We start from the raw sequence: 16,262 nt of genomic DNA on the forward strand, positions 1-16,262 counted from the left end.
TGGGGTGGACGTAGGAATACTTGACCGTCAGTATAGGGGGCTGCGGGACACTTGTTCCCAGGTAACCCTGTGCCATCCAGATATTATTCCTCGGGAGTATATAATCCCAAATGAGACCATGAAGGTGGCAGGGATTGAGGGGCAGGTAATCTCTCTGCCAGTAGCAGAGGTACCTGTCAACTTTCAAGGCTGGAGGGGAGTTTGGAGGCTAGCGATTTCATCGACTCTGCCAGCAGCCGTGCTCGTGGGAAATGACCTGGCTGAACATGTGAAGCGGGTGCTAGTGATTACACGCTCACAAGCCACCACGGGGACAGTTCAGGGGGGTAATGATGAGCCAGAGACGGAAGCAGAGGGGAGTTCAGAAGCTGTGGTGGAAACCTTAACCACAGACAGCAGATTTGGACAGGAGCAAAAGGCAGACGCCACTCTCCAAAAGTGTTTTGAACAGGTGACTGACGCCCAGCTAACACCTGAAACCCCAGTGAGATTTCTGGAGAAAAAGGGGATTTTATATAGAGAAACCCTGAGGAATATCTCAAAAGGGGGAGATGGGATCAGAAGTCAGCTGGTGGTACCTGAAAAGTATCGCCCCATGATCTTAAAAAGGGGGCACTCTGACATGTTTGCTGCACACTTAGGAGTGAACAAGACACAGCAGAGAATCACACAGAATTTCTACTGGCCTGACATAGGGAAGCAGATCAGGGAGTTCTGTAAACAATGTGATGTGTGTCAAAGGCAGGGGAATAACCGCGACAGGACCAAAGCAAAGTTGTGCCCTTTGCCTGTGATTGACACTCCGTTCAAATGCATAGGGGTGGATATTGTGGGACCTTTGCCCAAGGCCACAAAGAGGGGGAACAGGTTCATTCTAACAATTGTGGACCATGCCACAAGGTATCCTGAAGCCATACCCTTGACTAACATTGAAACTAACACAGTGGCCGATGCTTTGGTGGGGTATATGTCCAGGATGGGATTTGCCTCAGAGATAATCACAGATTTGGGAGCATCGTTCACATCAAAGCTCATGAAACGCTTATGGCAAATCTGTGGAATTAAGCACAAGGAAACCACTGCCTATCATCCGGAAAGTAATGGGTTAACTGAGAAGTTCAATGGGACTCTAATGCGCATGATTAGGGCTTACTTGGCAGAGAATCCAAACAATTGGGACCAGAAGCTGCAATCCCTTTTGTTTGCTTATCGATCAGTGCCACAAGCCAGTACCGGGTTCAGTCCATTTGAACTTTTATTCGGGAGAAGGGTGAAAGGGCCCCTTGATTTGATCAAACAAAATTGGGAGCAGATCACCCAGGATGACCCACAAGACGTTGTGACATACATAGACACCTTGATGAATGACCTAAAGAGAAATCTAGAGCTGGCAGCAGAAAACCTGCAAGCTCAGAAGGTCAGACAGAAAACATGGTATGACCACAAAGCTAGAGAGAGGCACTTTGACCCGGGGGAGGAAGTGCTGTGGCTTAGGCCCTGCAGAGAGAATAAACTGCAGCTCAAATGGGCAGGACCATATAGGGTCATTTCCAAGATGTCAGACCTGAACTACCTAATAGAGCAGGAGGAGAACCAAGCAAGGAGGGTGGTTCATGTGAATGCCCTAAAACCCTACTACCGAGGGGAACAGAGGGTTTTATTCGCAATAAAAGCAGCTGAGAGTGAGGAAGCTGAATTACCCTTCTGGGAGGGTAGAGGGGAAGTAAAATACAACCCAGAGGAGGTAAAGATTAGTCCTGCACTCACCCAAGACCAGCAGCAAGAACTAAAAATGCTGCTTAGTAAATATCAACAGGTGTTTTCCAACAAGCCGGGGATAGTGAAGGGAGTGATGCATCGGATCCACACAGGGGATGCACCCCCGCAGGCAGTATCCCCATACCGAGTAACGGGACCCTATAGGGACAAGGTGCGGAAGGAGCTGGACGAGATGCTGAGGGAGAACATAATCGTCCCCTCTTCTAGCCCTTGGTCCTCTCCGATAGTCCTTGTGGACAAGCCTGATGGGAGCATTAGGTTTTGTGTCGATTACAGGAAATTAAACCGTGTAACCACTCCTGATGCCTACCCAATGCCCAGGCTAGACAACCTGATTGAAACCATAGGGGGTTGTCGGTTCATCTCATCATTGGACCTGGTAAAGGGATATTGGCAATTAAGAATTGATCCCAGGGATCAAGAAAAGACTGCCTTTTGCAGCCCTTTTGGTCTCTATGAGTTTCGAGTCCTGAGCTTTGGTCTCAGAAATGCACCAGCCACATTCCAAAGGCTGATGGACCAGACCTTGGCAGGGCTCAGTGACTTTACAGTGGCCTACATTGACGACATAGGGATCTTCAGTAATACCTGGGAAGATCACCTGATACACCTGGAGTTAGTGCTGCAGAGGTTAAGTGCAGCAGGGCTAACAGTAAAGGCCAGCAAGTGTCAGCTGGGTAGCCCAGAGATAAAATACTTGGGTCACATGGTAGGGGGAGGAATGATAAAACCCCTGGAGGCCAAAATAGAAGCAGTTCGTGATTGGCCTAGACCCAACACCAAGAAAAAGGTCAAATCATTTCTTGGGTTGGTGGGCTACTACAGAAAGTTCATCCCGAGGTTTAGCGAGATTGCGGCTCCGCTGACCGATCTGACGAGGAAGAAGGCTGATGACCGCATCCCGTGGACCAGCGACTGTGAGGCGGCGTTCCAGAGGTTGAAGGAGGCGTTAATCAACTATCCTGTCCTGCGTGCTCCAGACTTCGACCGGGAGTTCATCATCTACACCGATGCGTCTAACAGCGGGGTAGGAGCAGTTCTGTGCCAGGAGGATGAGAATGGTGACCAGCATCCAGTGTCCTACCTGAGTAGGAAACTTCAAAAAGGTGAGAGACATTTGGCAACCGTGGAGAAGGAGTGTTTGGCCATAGTCTACGCGATCCAGAAGGCCAAGCCTTACATCTGGGGAAGACATTTTATTCTGTGTACTGACCATTCACCATTGCAATGGTTAAAGACAATGAAAACCCACAATAGCAAACTTATGAGGTGGGCTTTAAACCTACAGGACTATGACTTTGAAGTGAAGGTGGTCAGAGGGTCAGTGAACTGTGTTGCTGACGCCTTATCAAGAAGACCTGAAGAATGAAGACGGCGAAAGAACATGGACTATGTGTATATAATGCTGATAAAAAGTAAAATGTACCTGGTTTTGAATTTGGTTTGTATTAATAAAGGTAAATTGATGTACTGTATATGGTAAAATGTTTAAATGCATATTTGCTATGGTTTAACTTAGAGTGTAAGGATAAGTAAGTATTATATGGTATGTATAACTGTTTTTGTATGTATTTTATTCAGGTTGTTTTTTGGTGAAAAGCACTTTTAGCTTTCCCCCTACAAAACAACTTTTAAAGAGGGGAGGTGTTACATACAGCACTGATGTTACCTGTCTGTCATGGGTTTGGAGGGAAAGTTCCATCCTATGGGGAGTGGAAGGCGGGACATCAGGAGGAGGGGCTGTACTGTATAAATATGTGATGCCTGTGTGGTGGAACACACACTGAGAGAGATGCTGTGAGAAGCTAAGCAGACGAAGCAGCAGCTGGGAAGAAGGAGCTGTTGTGGGAGTCTGTGTGTCAGACAGGGTACTACTGTGTGTCAGAGTACCAACCTGATAGGTTCAGGTGTCTGTTGGTTAGCCAGAACTGATAGGTTCAGGGTCTGTGCTTTAAGTTAAGGTTCTGGGTGAACCAAACTGTATGTATGTCTGAGTGAATCTAAGCCACGTTACTTTATCTGATTCACCTGATTGTTTTATTTACCCTGTTTGTATTTAAATAAACCTTATTCTTTTTATTGTTTGAAAATCCATCCCTGGTCTGTGTGACTTCTTAAAGGGAATGGTTGGTGGCAGCTTAGTGTAACTGTGTGACATATCCCGGTAGGTCTGGGTTTGTCACATTGCCCGAGACAGAGGACCTCTGCTTTGAATGTGAATGGATGACAAGTCGAACTTTTCCCAGCTAAGCGATCAACTCTCTCTACCTGGATGGGCAGATCCGTTCTTTTCCCTTCCTCGGATTCCAGCTTCTTAAAATCTCGAGCTCAAACTGATGGATTTAATAATGAATTATTTCAAAATAAACTGGTGGGTTTCCTCGCCATTCCTAACGCCTGCCCCTTTCCCCTTTTCCTAGCGTACCTGCTGAGCTGCGTCTTCCCGGCGCGGCCCGCCTACGGAGACCTCTCCGTCACCAGCGTGCACCCAGGTGGCCATGCCTGCTTCTCCTGTGCCACCGGCTACCAGCTGGTGGGCCAGCACTGCCTCGCCTGCCTCAACGGCACCCACCCCTTCTGGAGCGCCCGGGAGCCCACGTGCGCAGGTGAGTGGGGCCGAGGGCGGCGGCGGTTTCATCCGGGGAGGGAAGGCTAGCCCCTCCGTTCTGGGTTTTGATCCAAACTGTAGAAGCACCCGCAGAGGCTGCCGAGCCCTCTCCAAGAAGAGGATTCAGCACCTCGGAGAGTTCCCTTAAAGCTGGGTCATCCTCGGTGTTGGGTGAGTTTCCAAAGAGCGCTTTTGGCCCCGCCTGGATTGACACACACTCACGCGCACACACACACGCTCACACACACACTGATCCCGTTGAATCCTTCTTGTGACAGCGGCCTGTGGCGGGGTGATCCGCAATGCCACCACCGGGCGCCTCGTGTCCCCGGGCTTTCCTGCCAACTACAGCAACAACCTGACCTGCCACTGGCTTCTGGAAGCCCCACCTGGGCAGCGCCTCCACCTCCATTTCGAGAAGGTCTCGCTAGCCGAGGATGATGACAGGTGGGCCTTTTTTTTCTGGTGGGGGGGCGGCCGATGGGAATGGAGGGGGCGCAGTCCTTGGAGAAAGTGGGCTGAGCTTTCCCTGAATGACTTGGTCCCCCCCCGCGAGGTGGGCCTGCCTAGACATGATTTCGATCATGGCTCTGCCACTTCTTGCCTCCCCCCCCCCCGGTCTTGTTTTTGGCTTCTTTATGCCTCTGTGTCCCTGAAATCTTTTGTACTGGACTCCCATCCTCCACAGCTAGCAGGCCAGTGATGGGATTTGTAGTTCTACACACCCACGAGGCTGTTTGGGAATATCTTCCTTCCCCCAATATTGCTTCGGATGTTCTCGATATCCCTCCCCCCCCCCAATTCCTGCACCCTCAGCCCCATCCTAGATCTCGGCCACTTATCCACCCCTTCTGCTCTGGAGTGAGAAGGGGAGGCGGCCTTTCCCGCTCCAAAGGTGGAAATCCAGACCGTCCTTCTAGATTAGGAGCTGAAAACTTTTCCAGACCTCAGCGCTGGGAATCTGGACGGTGTCTTTCCCTACCCCAAACCTGAAACTCGAAATGGGCCCTTCTTGCTCTGACGCTCCTTCCGGCCCCACCCGTCCAGCCCCCTTGCTTCGGACCCCCAGGGGCTGAGCCTCTGGCTAGTTTTTCCAGCCCCGATCAGGATACGCGTCCCGTCCTCTGCGCAGGCTCATCATCCGGAACGGGAACCACATCGAGGCCCCCCCGGTGTACGACTCCTACGAAGTAGAATACCTCCCCATCGAGGGGCTGGTCAGCACGGCACGAGGCTTCTTCGTCGAGCTGACCACGGACAGCAGCGGCGTGGCGGCCGGCGTGGCTCTGCGCTACGAGGGTGAGTAGTCCCACCGGGGTGGCGCTTGGGGAAGAACACGCGCCCAGCCACCTGGAGCCTGGGAGAGGAGGGAGGCTGGCCTGGTCGGATCCGGTCTCGCCCTGGGGACAGGACTTTCGGTCCTGAGTCCCAGCTACAGTAGACCCGTTGGGACAGAAGTGCTGGCACTCCATCGAGCCATTTCTAGTTCTGAAGACCAATGAGATTTAGGCTCCCGTTGTCTGTTCTGTAATTTTGACGCATTTTCCCAAGACGTCATATGCATGGTGCAGAACTGGCAGTAAAACCAGGGTTTGGAAATGTTCCATTTTTGGACTCAAGTCCCATCATTCCCCAGCTTGCATGGCCAGTAGACTACATCTCCCATCATGCTTTTGAACCTACTTTTTTTCATGCTAACTCTGAATCCACCTGATGCACGCCCACTTTCCCCCAACTACCACCCCGCTGTGCACACTGGTGGATTCTTGGTTTTGTATTCCGATAAAAGGAACTTTTCTTAAGTTTCTTCCCCTCCTCCTCCTCCTCCTCCCCCCCCCCCGGGCAGCCTTCGAACCCGGGCACTGCTACGAACCCTTCGTCAAGTATGGGAACTTTACCACCAGCGACGCCACCTACGCCGTGGGCACCACCGTGGAGTTCGCCTGCGAGGCTGGCTACACTCTGGAGCAAGGGTCGGTCATCATCGAGTGCGTTGACCCTGACAATCCCCAGTGGAATGAGACAGAGCCAGCCTGCCGAGGTGAGCGATGGGTGGTGTGATCCCAAGAGGAGACTCTTGTTCTGTGTTAGGGGAGGAGGGGGCAAGGGGAAAGAAACCAGCCTGTCCAAGTTGAGCACTAAAGAGGCATTGGGGGAGGAGCACGGCTTTGAACATTTCACTCTCTTTCCTTGGACTACAAGTCCTAGAATCTTGAATTGTGGGAGTTGTAGTCCAAAAAAAGCCATGCATTCCTGGGTCTGGGTTAGGGTTTGCTGGAAAAAGGAATGCAAAGGGACACCCCGTATGAATCCAGAGGATTGAGTGTCAAGCTGGTAAACCCTCTCTGTCTTCTTGGGTTCCAGTGGAACTCCCTGCTACTAGCCTGCCTTCTCTTCCTGCTTTCTTGTTCCTCCCACATCGTTCTTTTTCTCTGTCATGTGGGATCCCCCCCCACAACAAGCGGCGCCCAACCTGGCTACCCACCAGCCGTGTGCCCCCCATGAAATCTCTGTTTTCCCCTCTTTCTCACCCCACCCACCGCTCCCTCCCCACAGCGGTCTGCAGCGGGGAGATCACCGACTCGGCAGGTGTGGTTTTGTCCCCCAACTGGCCGGAGCCCTACGGAAAAGGTCAGGACTGCATCTGGGGCCTGCACGTTGAAGAAGACAAGCGGATCATGCTGGACATTCACGTGTGAGTGTGTGTGTGCGTGCGTGTGGGGGGTCTCACCCCCTTTATAACAACCAAGGCCTTTTGTCCTCCCCACATCCTAGGACAGAAAAAGAGAAGGGGGCAGAAACCCGTAATTGCTTACTAATTAATAGCATCGATTTGGTGGCATGCATTTTTGCCAGTAATCGGTTTATTTCAAACCCCCTTTTCTTTCACCAACCGATGAAAGGGTCGGTCCATTTCTTAAAAGCCAGTTCTCCATTTAAAACAAAGTATGTCTTCCCCTCTGAATCAAGGTACATCCTTTATTTTGTTTTGGGGCTTTGCGTGCCTCTGCGCGGCTCTGTCATACCCAGAGGCATACTTCAGAGGAGACGGACTACAAGGGCCATCATGCCATGAGCAGCCAAGAGCGGATGAGCACTGTAGTCAAGGGTGACCGGAAGGCCCTCTCTCTCCCCCCCCCCATCCTGCCCCATCTTGTTCCAGATTACGCCTTGGCCAGGGAGACATGCTCACTTTCTATGATGGGGACGACTTGACGGCCCGCATCCTGGGTCAGTACTCGGGCCCTCACCGGCGATTCAAGCTGTACACCTCCATGGCGGACGTCACCATCCAGTTCCAGTCCGATCCTGGGAGCAGCGCCCTCGGTTATCAGCAGGGTTTTATCATCCACTTTGCTGGTAAGGACACGAGCCTCCTGCGTTCCCGGGGTCAAACTGTACCGTGCAGTTTGCACATTGTTAGAAGCCGGAGTTCCTTCAATGCTAAAAAGCATTCAATTGGCACGCTGGGAGACTTTCGGGCCTCCTGCAGCTTGCAAATGAGCCTTTTAAACAATGTTCAGGGGTGGGTCTTGAGAGAGAAAAGCAGACTTTGCTTGCAAGTATCGCTGCCCAGATGGGAATGGGATTCTATCAGAATTAGAAGGTCATCAACTCTTCCTCTTATAAAAACATCTTGTCTGTAATGTATACATTGACCCCCAATGTTTTAAAGACAACCTTGGCGTGAAAAAAATTCCTCCTCTTCCCTCATTCTTTCTCCACTCCCACCACCACTCCTGAAGGGAAGAAAGTTGTGGGAGAAATTTTAAAACAAATGTATTTACTCGGCATAGAGAAATTGCACCATTGAGGGGGGGAAAGACAAGTCGCTAGTCCTCATTTTGCTGCAGTTAGCAAATTTATTTGCTGTATAGCAAACGTAGGATCAGTTTGTTCCAGATCTGGGGGGCATGTCACTGGGCTGGTGCAAATGGGATTTGCAAACGCCACTCCCCTAGCTGCCCCCCCCCCAGGACCAAGAGAAATGGGACACGGAGGGACCTGTTGAGTGGGGTCATCCGTGCAGCGGGGAGGGCCAGACGATACCGCGGCAGTTTGTATGTTTTTTATTTTGCTGTGGCCCAAGAGCAAACTTGTGCCAAAAAAAAACCTGCACGGGTTTCCACTCTCCCCTGCTAGAATGGAGCCAGGGAGGGGTTCAGTTTCCCACCCCCTCTGTCCTTGCGGCCTTTCTCTTTCTCTCCTCCACAGAGGTGCCCCGGAACGACACCTGTCCGGAACTCCCGGAAATCCCCAACGGCTGGAAAACCACATCCCACCCGGAGCTGATCCACGGCACGGTGGTGACCTACCACTGCTACCCCGGCTACGAGCTGGTGGGCACCGAGCTGCTGATGTGCCACTGGGACCTGATGTGGAGCGGAGACCTGCCGTCCTGCCAGAGAAGTGAGCACGGAAAGCTCCAGAGAGGAGCCGGATCCGCTGGGAAAGCTTTCCTCGGGGTCTTCAGGGGAGAAAACAGGCTCCCCTCCAAGGAGGAGGGAAAGGAGGGGAGGGCATCCAGTTAGAACTCTGGCCACTGGAGGGAGATTGTCCCCTTTTGACTGGGCGAAGGCTGCCCCCTGCTGGCCACTCCAGGACAGTTCTTGCAGGCAAATTGGATGCGTTAAGGGGATGATCCGGGCTGGACCCATGGACTCAAAAGCCAGCCCCGCCAAATTCAGTGGGACTGACTCCTAGGAAAGTGCGCATTGGATTTCAGGCACAGACAGGGAATTCATCACTGCTGGTGGTGTGTGTGTGTGTGTGAGAGAGAGTGTGGAAAGCGCGCACAGTGGTGGGAGGCCCACTTCCCAGTCCCTTTGCTTGCTCTGACATTTGCTTGCAATCATATGCTTTGTTTGTTTTCTGTATTTACAAAATGTGCCTTCACGCAACCGATCTGGAGGCTTAGGAAGAGCAAACACAGGCTGCGAATTATTTAAACACCGAAGCAGGACAGGAAAACCGTAACATGCACCATGTCGTGGGTTTTACACAGCTTTAAAAGTCTTTTTTTAAAAAGTCATTTTTGACTCCTTTCTATGGTTGTAAGGTTGGTAAACTCACCCTGAGATCTTTCGAGATAAAGTGAAGTACAAACGATTTAACAAATAAAGGATATGTAAACATGGAACAGAAAGAGGAAACTAACCATGCAAGCCAGCCAGCCAGCCAGCCAGAGGCTTCCCCACACAGCGGGAAAGGACAGGACATAAGTATATATAGTTGTATATTTACGTTCGTGGAAGGCATATCTGTGTGCCTGAGAAACTAAAAGCCTCTTAATCTGACCAAGAAGTTTCCTGCTCGAGGTTTTTTTGTTTTGTCTTTTGAATTTTCTGTGCAAAAGCGAATCTCCTGCTAAATTGTGTTCTGAGTATTAAAGAGACAGTCTATACATTAGATGCAGGCTATCCCTAAAAACTATCCTAAGGGATGTGGTGGCACTTACGGGTTAAACCGCAGAAGCCTCTGTGCTGCAGGGTCAGAAGACCAGCAGTCATAAGATCGAATCCACGCGACGGAGTGAGCGCCTGTCGCTTGTCCCAGCTCCCGCCAACCTAGCGGTTCGAAAGCATACAAATGCGAGTAGATAAATAGGGACCACCTCGGTGGGAAGGTAACAGCGTTCCGTGTCTAAGTCGCACTGGCCATGTGACCACGGAAGATTGTCTTCGGACAAAACGCTGGCTCTATGGCTTGGAAACGGGGATGAGCACCGCCCCCTAGAGTCGAACACGACTGGACAAAAATTGTCAAGGGGAACCTTTATCTTTACCTTTATCCCTAAAAACTGAAATGCGCGGCATGTTCCAGAGGTGAGCCAGGGTGGGGCTGGTGGCTCCAGCTTCAGCAGGGCAGTGAATATACCCTGGATTTTACCCTGAACTTAACAAGAACTGTTGAAGAATAGCTTTAAAGTTTGGACAGGATCCCCACTAAATGCCCCCCCACTGATGTTTTCCCTGCCAGCCTGCCCCCTAAGGTGTGATTTATGGGTTTCATAAATAAGCAACCATCCTTGAAAATTAAGCCTCTGTTTATCTCCCAAAGATCAATTGCAAACCCAACAAGTTAGGATGCAGACTTCACAAAGTACAACAAATATATGTGGTAACAATCAGATGTCTCTCAGCAGCTGATGAATTTTGTCTTCTAATGACGGGTCATCTGTAATGTGTAGTTTGGAGAACCAAGAACAGGCCACATCTCAGAGGGATGAGCTGCTATGTGCTCTTCTCTTATCAGTCCACTTTGTTTATTCTCTTCCCCTCGCCTGCCTCAGTGACCACATGTCAGGACCCGGGCAACGTGGAACACAGCCGGCGCATAGTCTCTGCCAGCAACTTCCCCGTCGGCTCTACAGTCCAGTTTATATGTGACAAAGGATACGCCCTGGCAGGGAGCACTGAGATGGTCTGCCATGACCGGCAAGCCGGGGGCCCCAAATGGAGCGACCGCCTCCCCAAATGCATACGTAAGCTGAAAGTGGATGGCAGAAAACGCAGAGCGGGGAGAGACGTGGGGTTTCTTCTTCTCCGTCACAGCCTTGTGGGTGGGGGCCAGCTGCCGGAGGAGAGGGGATCCCGGTTCCCTGGACATCCCTAAACACAGCTGTTGTTTTGTCACGGAAATGAGCGAGACGTGGCCGTTTGAAGTTTTGGCCTTCTCCTTCTTTCAGCCGAGGTCTATGAACCCTGTCGCAATCCAGGCGTCCCCGATCATGGCGCGCAGAACCCCGAAAGGCGGGTGTACCAGGCAGGGGCCACGCTGCGTTTCTCTTGCCTGGCCGGCTACGTCCTCCTGGGCGACGCCGTCCTGCGCTGTGTGCCAGGGCACCCTTCACAGTGGAGTGGCCCCCCGCCGATCTGCAAGGCCGGTGAGTCCTCCTCTCGACTCGATTTAGGGAGGCCCTGCCGCATCGGGGCCACCCTTTCCTCAGTCACAGATGGGGGCACCCGGGGGCCTGGCAGGCCTGCAGGGATGAGAAACCTAGGGGCCTCCAGAGAGGGTCAGACGGCAGCCTCCAGCCCCCTTCACTAGGGGCCGACCTCGCAGGGCTCCTGGGAGGAGGACGGATGCAAAGGTACAAAACGGAGGGAGTCAAGGAAGCAGGGGAGTCCAGGACCAGACCTGAGTGCCACCCCTGCCCCCCTCAGCAGCAGCCTGCGATCCAGACCCATGACCTGCCTTCTCTTCTCTTCCCCTCCCGGACCCCCTTGCCCCGTTTCCAGCTTCCCGTGATGAGTTTTACACCAACCGCAACCTGGACGGTAAGGCCAAGGAACGTGTCTCAGGTCACTGGTGGCAGGAAGAAGAAAGGGGGGGCATCCCTCCTCTCGCCCCTGCCACTGACTCCTCTGGCAGGGGGGGGTGTCCTTTGTGGGAGGTGGGCTCTGCAACCCCCCCCCCCCTGCTCTGTGGATCCCTCCTTTCCCTGAGCCCCTTTTCAGAGCCTTCACCTTCCTTTCCTCCTCCCTCAAGCAGTGGCCAAAGTGGCACAGGCGAAAAACCCTCTGCAAGGCACCAACGTGGCATTTGCCATCTTCCTACCCGTGGCTGCCGTGGCACTCCTGTTAGGGGTGGTCTACCTCTTCATCTCACGGTAAGTCCCTGCGAACAGGGGTTACCCGCGGAAGGAACCCAGAGGGGGCCAGAGATGGAGGGGGGCTTTTCAGCGTGCAGTCAGAGACTCCAAAAGGGCAGGACCTCGACCTCAACGCCAGCTCCTCAGCTGCCCAGAGAGAGAACCTTGACTGGCATCTTGATGCCAAAACACGGAGCAGAAGGAAAATCTCATAAGCATCCACTGGCTCCCTGTTGTATGATCAGCATTTTCTGTTTCTAGAACTACAAGCCCCATAATTCTCTACTCTGAGAGATCTACCTAACAGGCTGACACCGTACAGACCCCTCAGTGTGGCTCACCTGGGAGAAAGGCCTTAACAGGAAGTCTTAGAGGCCTAGCTTGGCCTAGTCCTGCCCAAGCTTCCTGTTCCTGCCCCAGTGCAAGCTGGGAGCCTTTCTTTTTAAACGGGAACCTAGAGGTAGCTCTCTGCCTAGCTAAGCTGCTAAGCCTTCCTCTGGAGGCCCTGCCTCCCAGGCGAGCCACGTTTAGGCATCTGTAAGGTGTCTGTCTATCTGTCTAGCATTACCTGAAAGGAGAATGATAATATTTGTAGCCCAAGATATTCAAAACTCCCATCTCTGGTGACTAGTCTGACAGCCACACAGCGCTGGGAAAAGATCCGAAGTCTCCTATCGGACCTGCTTCCTTTAAGAGACGGATGTGGGCCTGGGGCGCCTCCTCACCCCCTTCCGGCACCTGTCACCCCTTGTGTCTTCTCCCTAGGCATCAAGCCAAGCCGTCGCTCCAGCTGCCCCTCTCCAGCTCACCCCCCTACAACCACATCACGGTCGATTCGGCGTTTGATAACCCCACCTATGAGACCGGAGTAAGTCCCGACTCTCTCTTCTCTTGGGGGGGGGGGTTGCATAGCTGGCCTTTGGGGTATTTATTAAAGGTGGCCAAGGGTCCCCCAGGCTGGCAAACCTCGGAGCCGGGGAGTCTAACAGGGCTGGGGGTCTCCAGGCGGGTGGCGCTGGGAGGTTGCACGGGTGGGTTCAGTGGTTGTCGCCCCCACACGTCCAAGCAACCAACCCTCTGCAGGCTTTTTTCTCTTCAGGAGATGCGGGAGTATGAAGTTTCCATCTAGGGCGGGTGCCGCCCTCCGGCGGGGGTGATTGGAGGGGGAGCCCCCCCGCTTCCGAAAACTGTCACCAGCCTCCGACGGATCCCCTTTCCTCCCGGTGAACAACCAAGTGACTCTCTCTCTCTCTCGGCTGGCTGACCCCCTCCGTCCACCTCCACAGCAGAGAAGGACCTGTAAATACGATTGCTCCTCCCCTCAAGATGGACTTTGGGGTGTGTTTTTGGGGGGGGGAAAGAGAATTATCAGAACAATTAGCCATGGGCGGCTTGCACGCGTCTGCTCTCTCTTTCTCTCCTCCCTTCCTTCTTGAAGGTTTCCCTTATCCTCTGTCTGGGCCTCTCCCTGGAAGCTCTGCTCTGCCTGGCATGGAGTAGCACTCCCCCTCTTGAATCCCCCCCCCATCTCATGCTATCATCTTCCCTGTTGTGGCCTTCCCATGACACCTTCTGGAAAGATCGGGATCCGGCCCATCTCTCGATTCCTGCTCACAGCGAGTAGAAGCATAGTTTCCTTGAGGCCTCTTGGCAGCCTTTCTGAGCTGAACACCCTGCCGAGAAACCTCCGAGCCTGGGGTGAGGGGTGGGGTGGGGAGGGGGGGTTCCAGAAGGCACTCTCTCTGCCCCGCTTCCACCTCCTGCCCCCCCCCCCATAAAAACATTCTTCGAATCAGTGTCTTCATCCCCCGGAAGAGAAAGAAGAGGAGCGTTAGAAGGGAGCTGTCCAGGCAGAAGTGCTGAAGCAGAGAGAGAGACGTTGCTCTAGCCATCGGACGGACCGAGCTGCTTTATACAGGATGCTCCAAACCACCCATCACCCTCTTTTACTTGGTCTTAAGGCCCTGATCCAGAGCATGCTTGTCCCTCAAGAGTAGAAACTCCTGTCTCTTGGTCTTTCTCATGAGTAGACAAACTCGGTCTCTGGGCTTCTGCATAGACGCAACTGCCACTTTCCTTCTGCCGGGTGGTGTGTGTGTGTGTGGTTTTTTGGGGGGGGAAGAGGTGGGGCAGTTCCTCAGGTGCAGGTGTTCTTGGGGGTGGGGTGGGGTGTTGCTTCTAGTGATGGCTGCAGTTTCCCATCCGGCCCACCCCAGGCAATGGCAGGAGCCCTTTTTCCTTCTCTGTGGTTTTCTCCAGTTTTGAGGTTGTCCTGCTGGGGAGCGTAGTGGGGTCAGCTGTGCTTCTTTGGAGCCACCCATGGCTATTCCATGGGCAACATCGGCCCCTTTTCATCTGAAACACAGGGCAGGTTGGATTCCCTGGTCACGTCACAGAGGAATCTCCAGGGAAGCTGGTTGGGGGGGGGGGAGGGTAGTCTTGGGCCAGGGAGGATTTCCGTAGGGTTGGGGTCAAACCCTCCACATCCCGCATGCGATGCCTTCTTTTCTGCCTCGTTGTGAGTCATCCTTTGCTCCTAAGCACTCCCCCCCCTCGCCCCCATGGGTGGAAAATATCAAGGGAAGGAAACAGGATCCGTGTCACCCTTTGGAGGAGCTGCTAAGAAAAAGGGGCAAATCCTGCATTCCAGGACCAGCGACTGGTATGCCGGAGGGTCCCACACCAGTACTCCTCAAGCCGATGCCCTCCGGATGTCCTGGACTCTGTAGCCCATCATCCCCCAAATGACAGAGATGAAATCCACAACACCGGGAGCACGATCGCGTGGGAAAATGTGGTCTTGACCTCGGCGTGTTTTAAGGACCGCCAGCGGAAAAGGGGGAATGCTGTTTTTATTTTATGTATTTATTTAGTTAGAATGAGAAGTCCCAGGATTGGGGTGGGGGGTGTTAGCATAAGAGTCGTGATCTGTGGGGGCGGAGGGGGGAAGTAACTTACCTTTGAAACAAAAAGGCTTTGTTTCTGATGTTGCTTCTTTAAATAAGTGTCTTTTATGTTATGCCATGATTCTCCTGCTTGCTTAAATAGCACATTTCTTGATTTCCTGGGCACATTGGGGCAGGGAGGGGGCTGAGCCTGTGACCACACACAAAATGGGTGGCTAAAATCAGTTGTGTGTGTGTGTGGGGGGGGGAAACAGGTGTTCTCAAAGCTGTGTGGGGAAGAGAGGAGAGTGACCTGGGGACATGCCGTGGCCCTGATCCTGATCCCTCCCTGTCACCGGCCGCATCCATGGCACCTTTGGCAGGTGCAGCCGCCCTTCCCTCGGGGCCACTTTTCAACCTTGGGGTGAGTGCAGGCGGCTGATTGCATCTCTTAAAAGTGGCGCCTCCAGGCTCGGGCCGGCCGTGGCAGACTCCCTCCCTCAGCCCACAAGTGTGGTCTGCAAAACAGACCTTTTTACAAAAAGGTGGTTCAAACCACCCCTTGGCTGCTTGGCCACCATCAAGCACGCACCCCTCCTGGGGTGGTGGTGAGAAGAGCATAAAGCGGGTGTGTGGCTCGGCCCAGAACCCTCCCCCTGTGGGTTTCCTCCATTGGCACCGGGGGGTCAGTCTAGATGACCTCGGAGGCCCTATTGAGCTCAGCAAGCCTACCGTTCTAGGATCGCCTTCCTGAAGGCTTCCAGGGCTGGTAGTTTTTCAGGGGTGTATGTGTGTGCCACAAGGCCCTCCTGAAGCCATTGCCCCCCCCCCAAACTAGCAATCATAATTCACCTGGATTTTGCCCCTTACTCTGTTTTTAACCCTTTCCTGGCATGTTGTGACCTGCAGGGGAGGCCAGGGCAAAAAACGCTGCCCCGCCTGTGCTTTGAAAGGGGGGGGGGAAAGAAAATCTTCCCCCTGTGCTCTCTCTCTCCCCCCCCCCCAGTCTAGAGGATTGGCGCAGCCCCTTCTTTCCTCCTTCCCTTCCATATGTGTGTCTGTTGGGGGGGGCTGTCTCTTGGCCACCCACATCGTACCGCTGGGCTCTCTTCTCTGTGAGAAGCTGCAGCCCCAGCCAAGCTGTCGGGGTTGGGTGGGGGGCTGTGTTTAGGGGGGGAGGAAGCAAGTCTGTTGCACCCCCCCCGAGAACCCCAAGAATTCTGGGAGGGCTTTTTATTTGTAGAGAGTGCAGTTAAAAGGCGAGAGAGAGAGAGAGCGCGCATAGAGCCCTTATAGCCCTTATACCAGGGGTGGGGGGTGAAGGGGGGGCCGGGGAGCAGGAATGTGAGCCGACCTTTTGGATTGTTTCATGAATAAAACCAGTGTTTTAGAAGAA

General features: G+C 53.2%; 1 protein-coding gene across 6 annotated transcripts in view; it reads left to right on the forward strand.

Moving 5' to 3' along the window:
* SEZ6 (seizure related 6 homolog) overlaps positions 1 to 16,262 on the forward strand; it is a 101,408-nt gene extending 85,146 nt beyond the window's left edge. For 3 of the 6 annotated variants that reach the window (XM_072978676.2, XM_078379196.1, XM_072978680.2), the window contains 13 exons: positions 4,200 to 4,385; positions 4,666 to 4,834; positions 5,520 to 5,686; positions 6,234 to 6,428; positions 6,944 to 7,082; positions 7,551 to 7,747; positions 8,603 to 8,797; positions 10,680 to 10,871; positions 11,076 to 11,273; positions 11,629 to 11,667; positions 11,879 to 11,999; positions 12,747 to 12,849; positions 13,065 to 16,262. In XM_072978676.2, the coding sequence (XP_072834777.2) occupies positions 4,200 to 4,385; positions 4,666 to 4,834; positions 5,520 to 5,686; positions 6,234 to 6,428; positions 6,944 to 7,082; positions 7,551 to 7,747; positions 8,603 to 8,797; positions 10,680 to 10,871; positions 11,076 to 11,273; positions 11,629 to 11,667; positions 11,879 to 11,999; positions 12,747 to 12,849; positions 13,065 to 13,097 (1,934 nt within the window). In that variant the 3' untranslated portion in view covers positions 13,098 to 16,262. The remainder of the gene's footprint in view (positions 1 to 4,199; positions 4,386 to 4,665; positions 4,835 to 5,519; positions 5,687 to 6,233; positions 6,429 to 6,943; positions 7,083 to 7,550; positions 7,748 to 8,602; positions 8,798 to 10,679; positions 10,872 to 11,075; positions 11,274 to 11,628; positions 11,668 to 11,878; positions 12,000 to 12,746; positions 12,850 to 13,064) is intronic. The other 3 variants (XM_072978678.2, XM_072978677.2, XM_072978679.2) reach the window with 3 other exon arrangements.

The sequence above is a fragment of the Pogona vitticeps genome, chromosome 7 (assembly GCF_051106095.1).
Source record: "Pogona vitticeps strain Pit_001003342236 chromosome 7, PviZW2.1, whole genome shotgun sequence".
NCBI lineage: Eukaryota > Metazoa > Chordata > Lepidosauria > Squamata > Agamidae > Pogona > Pogona vitticeps.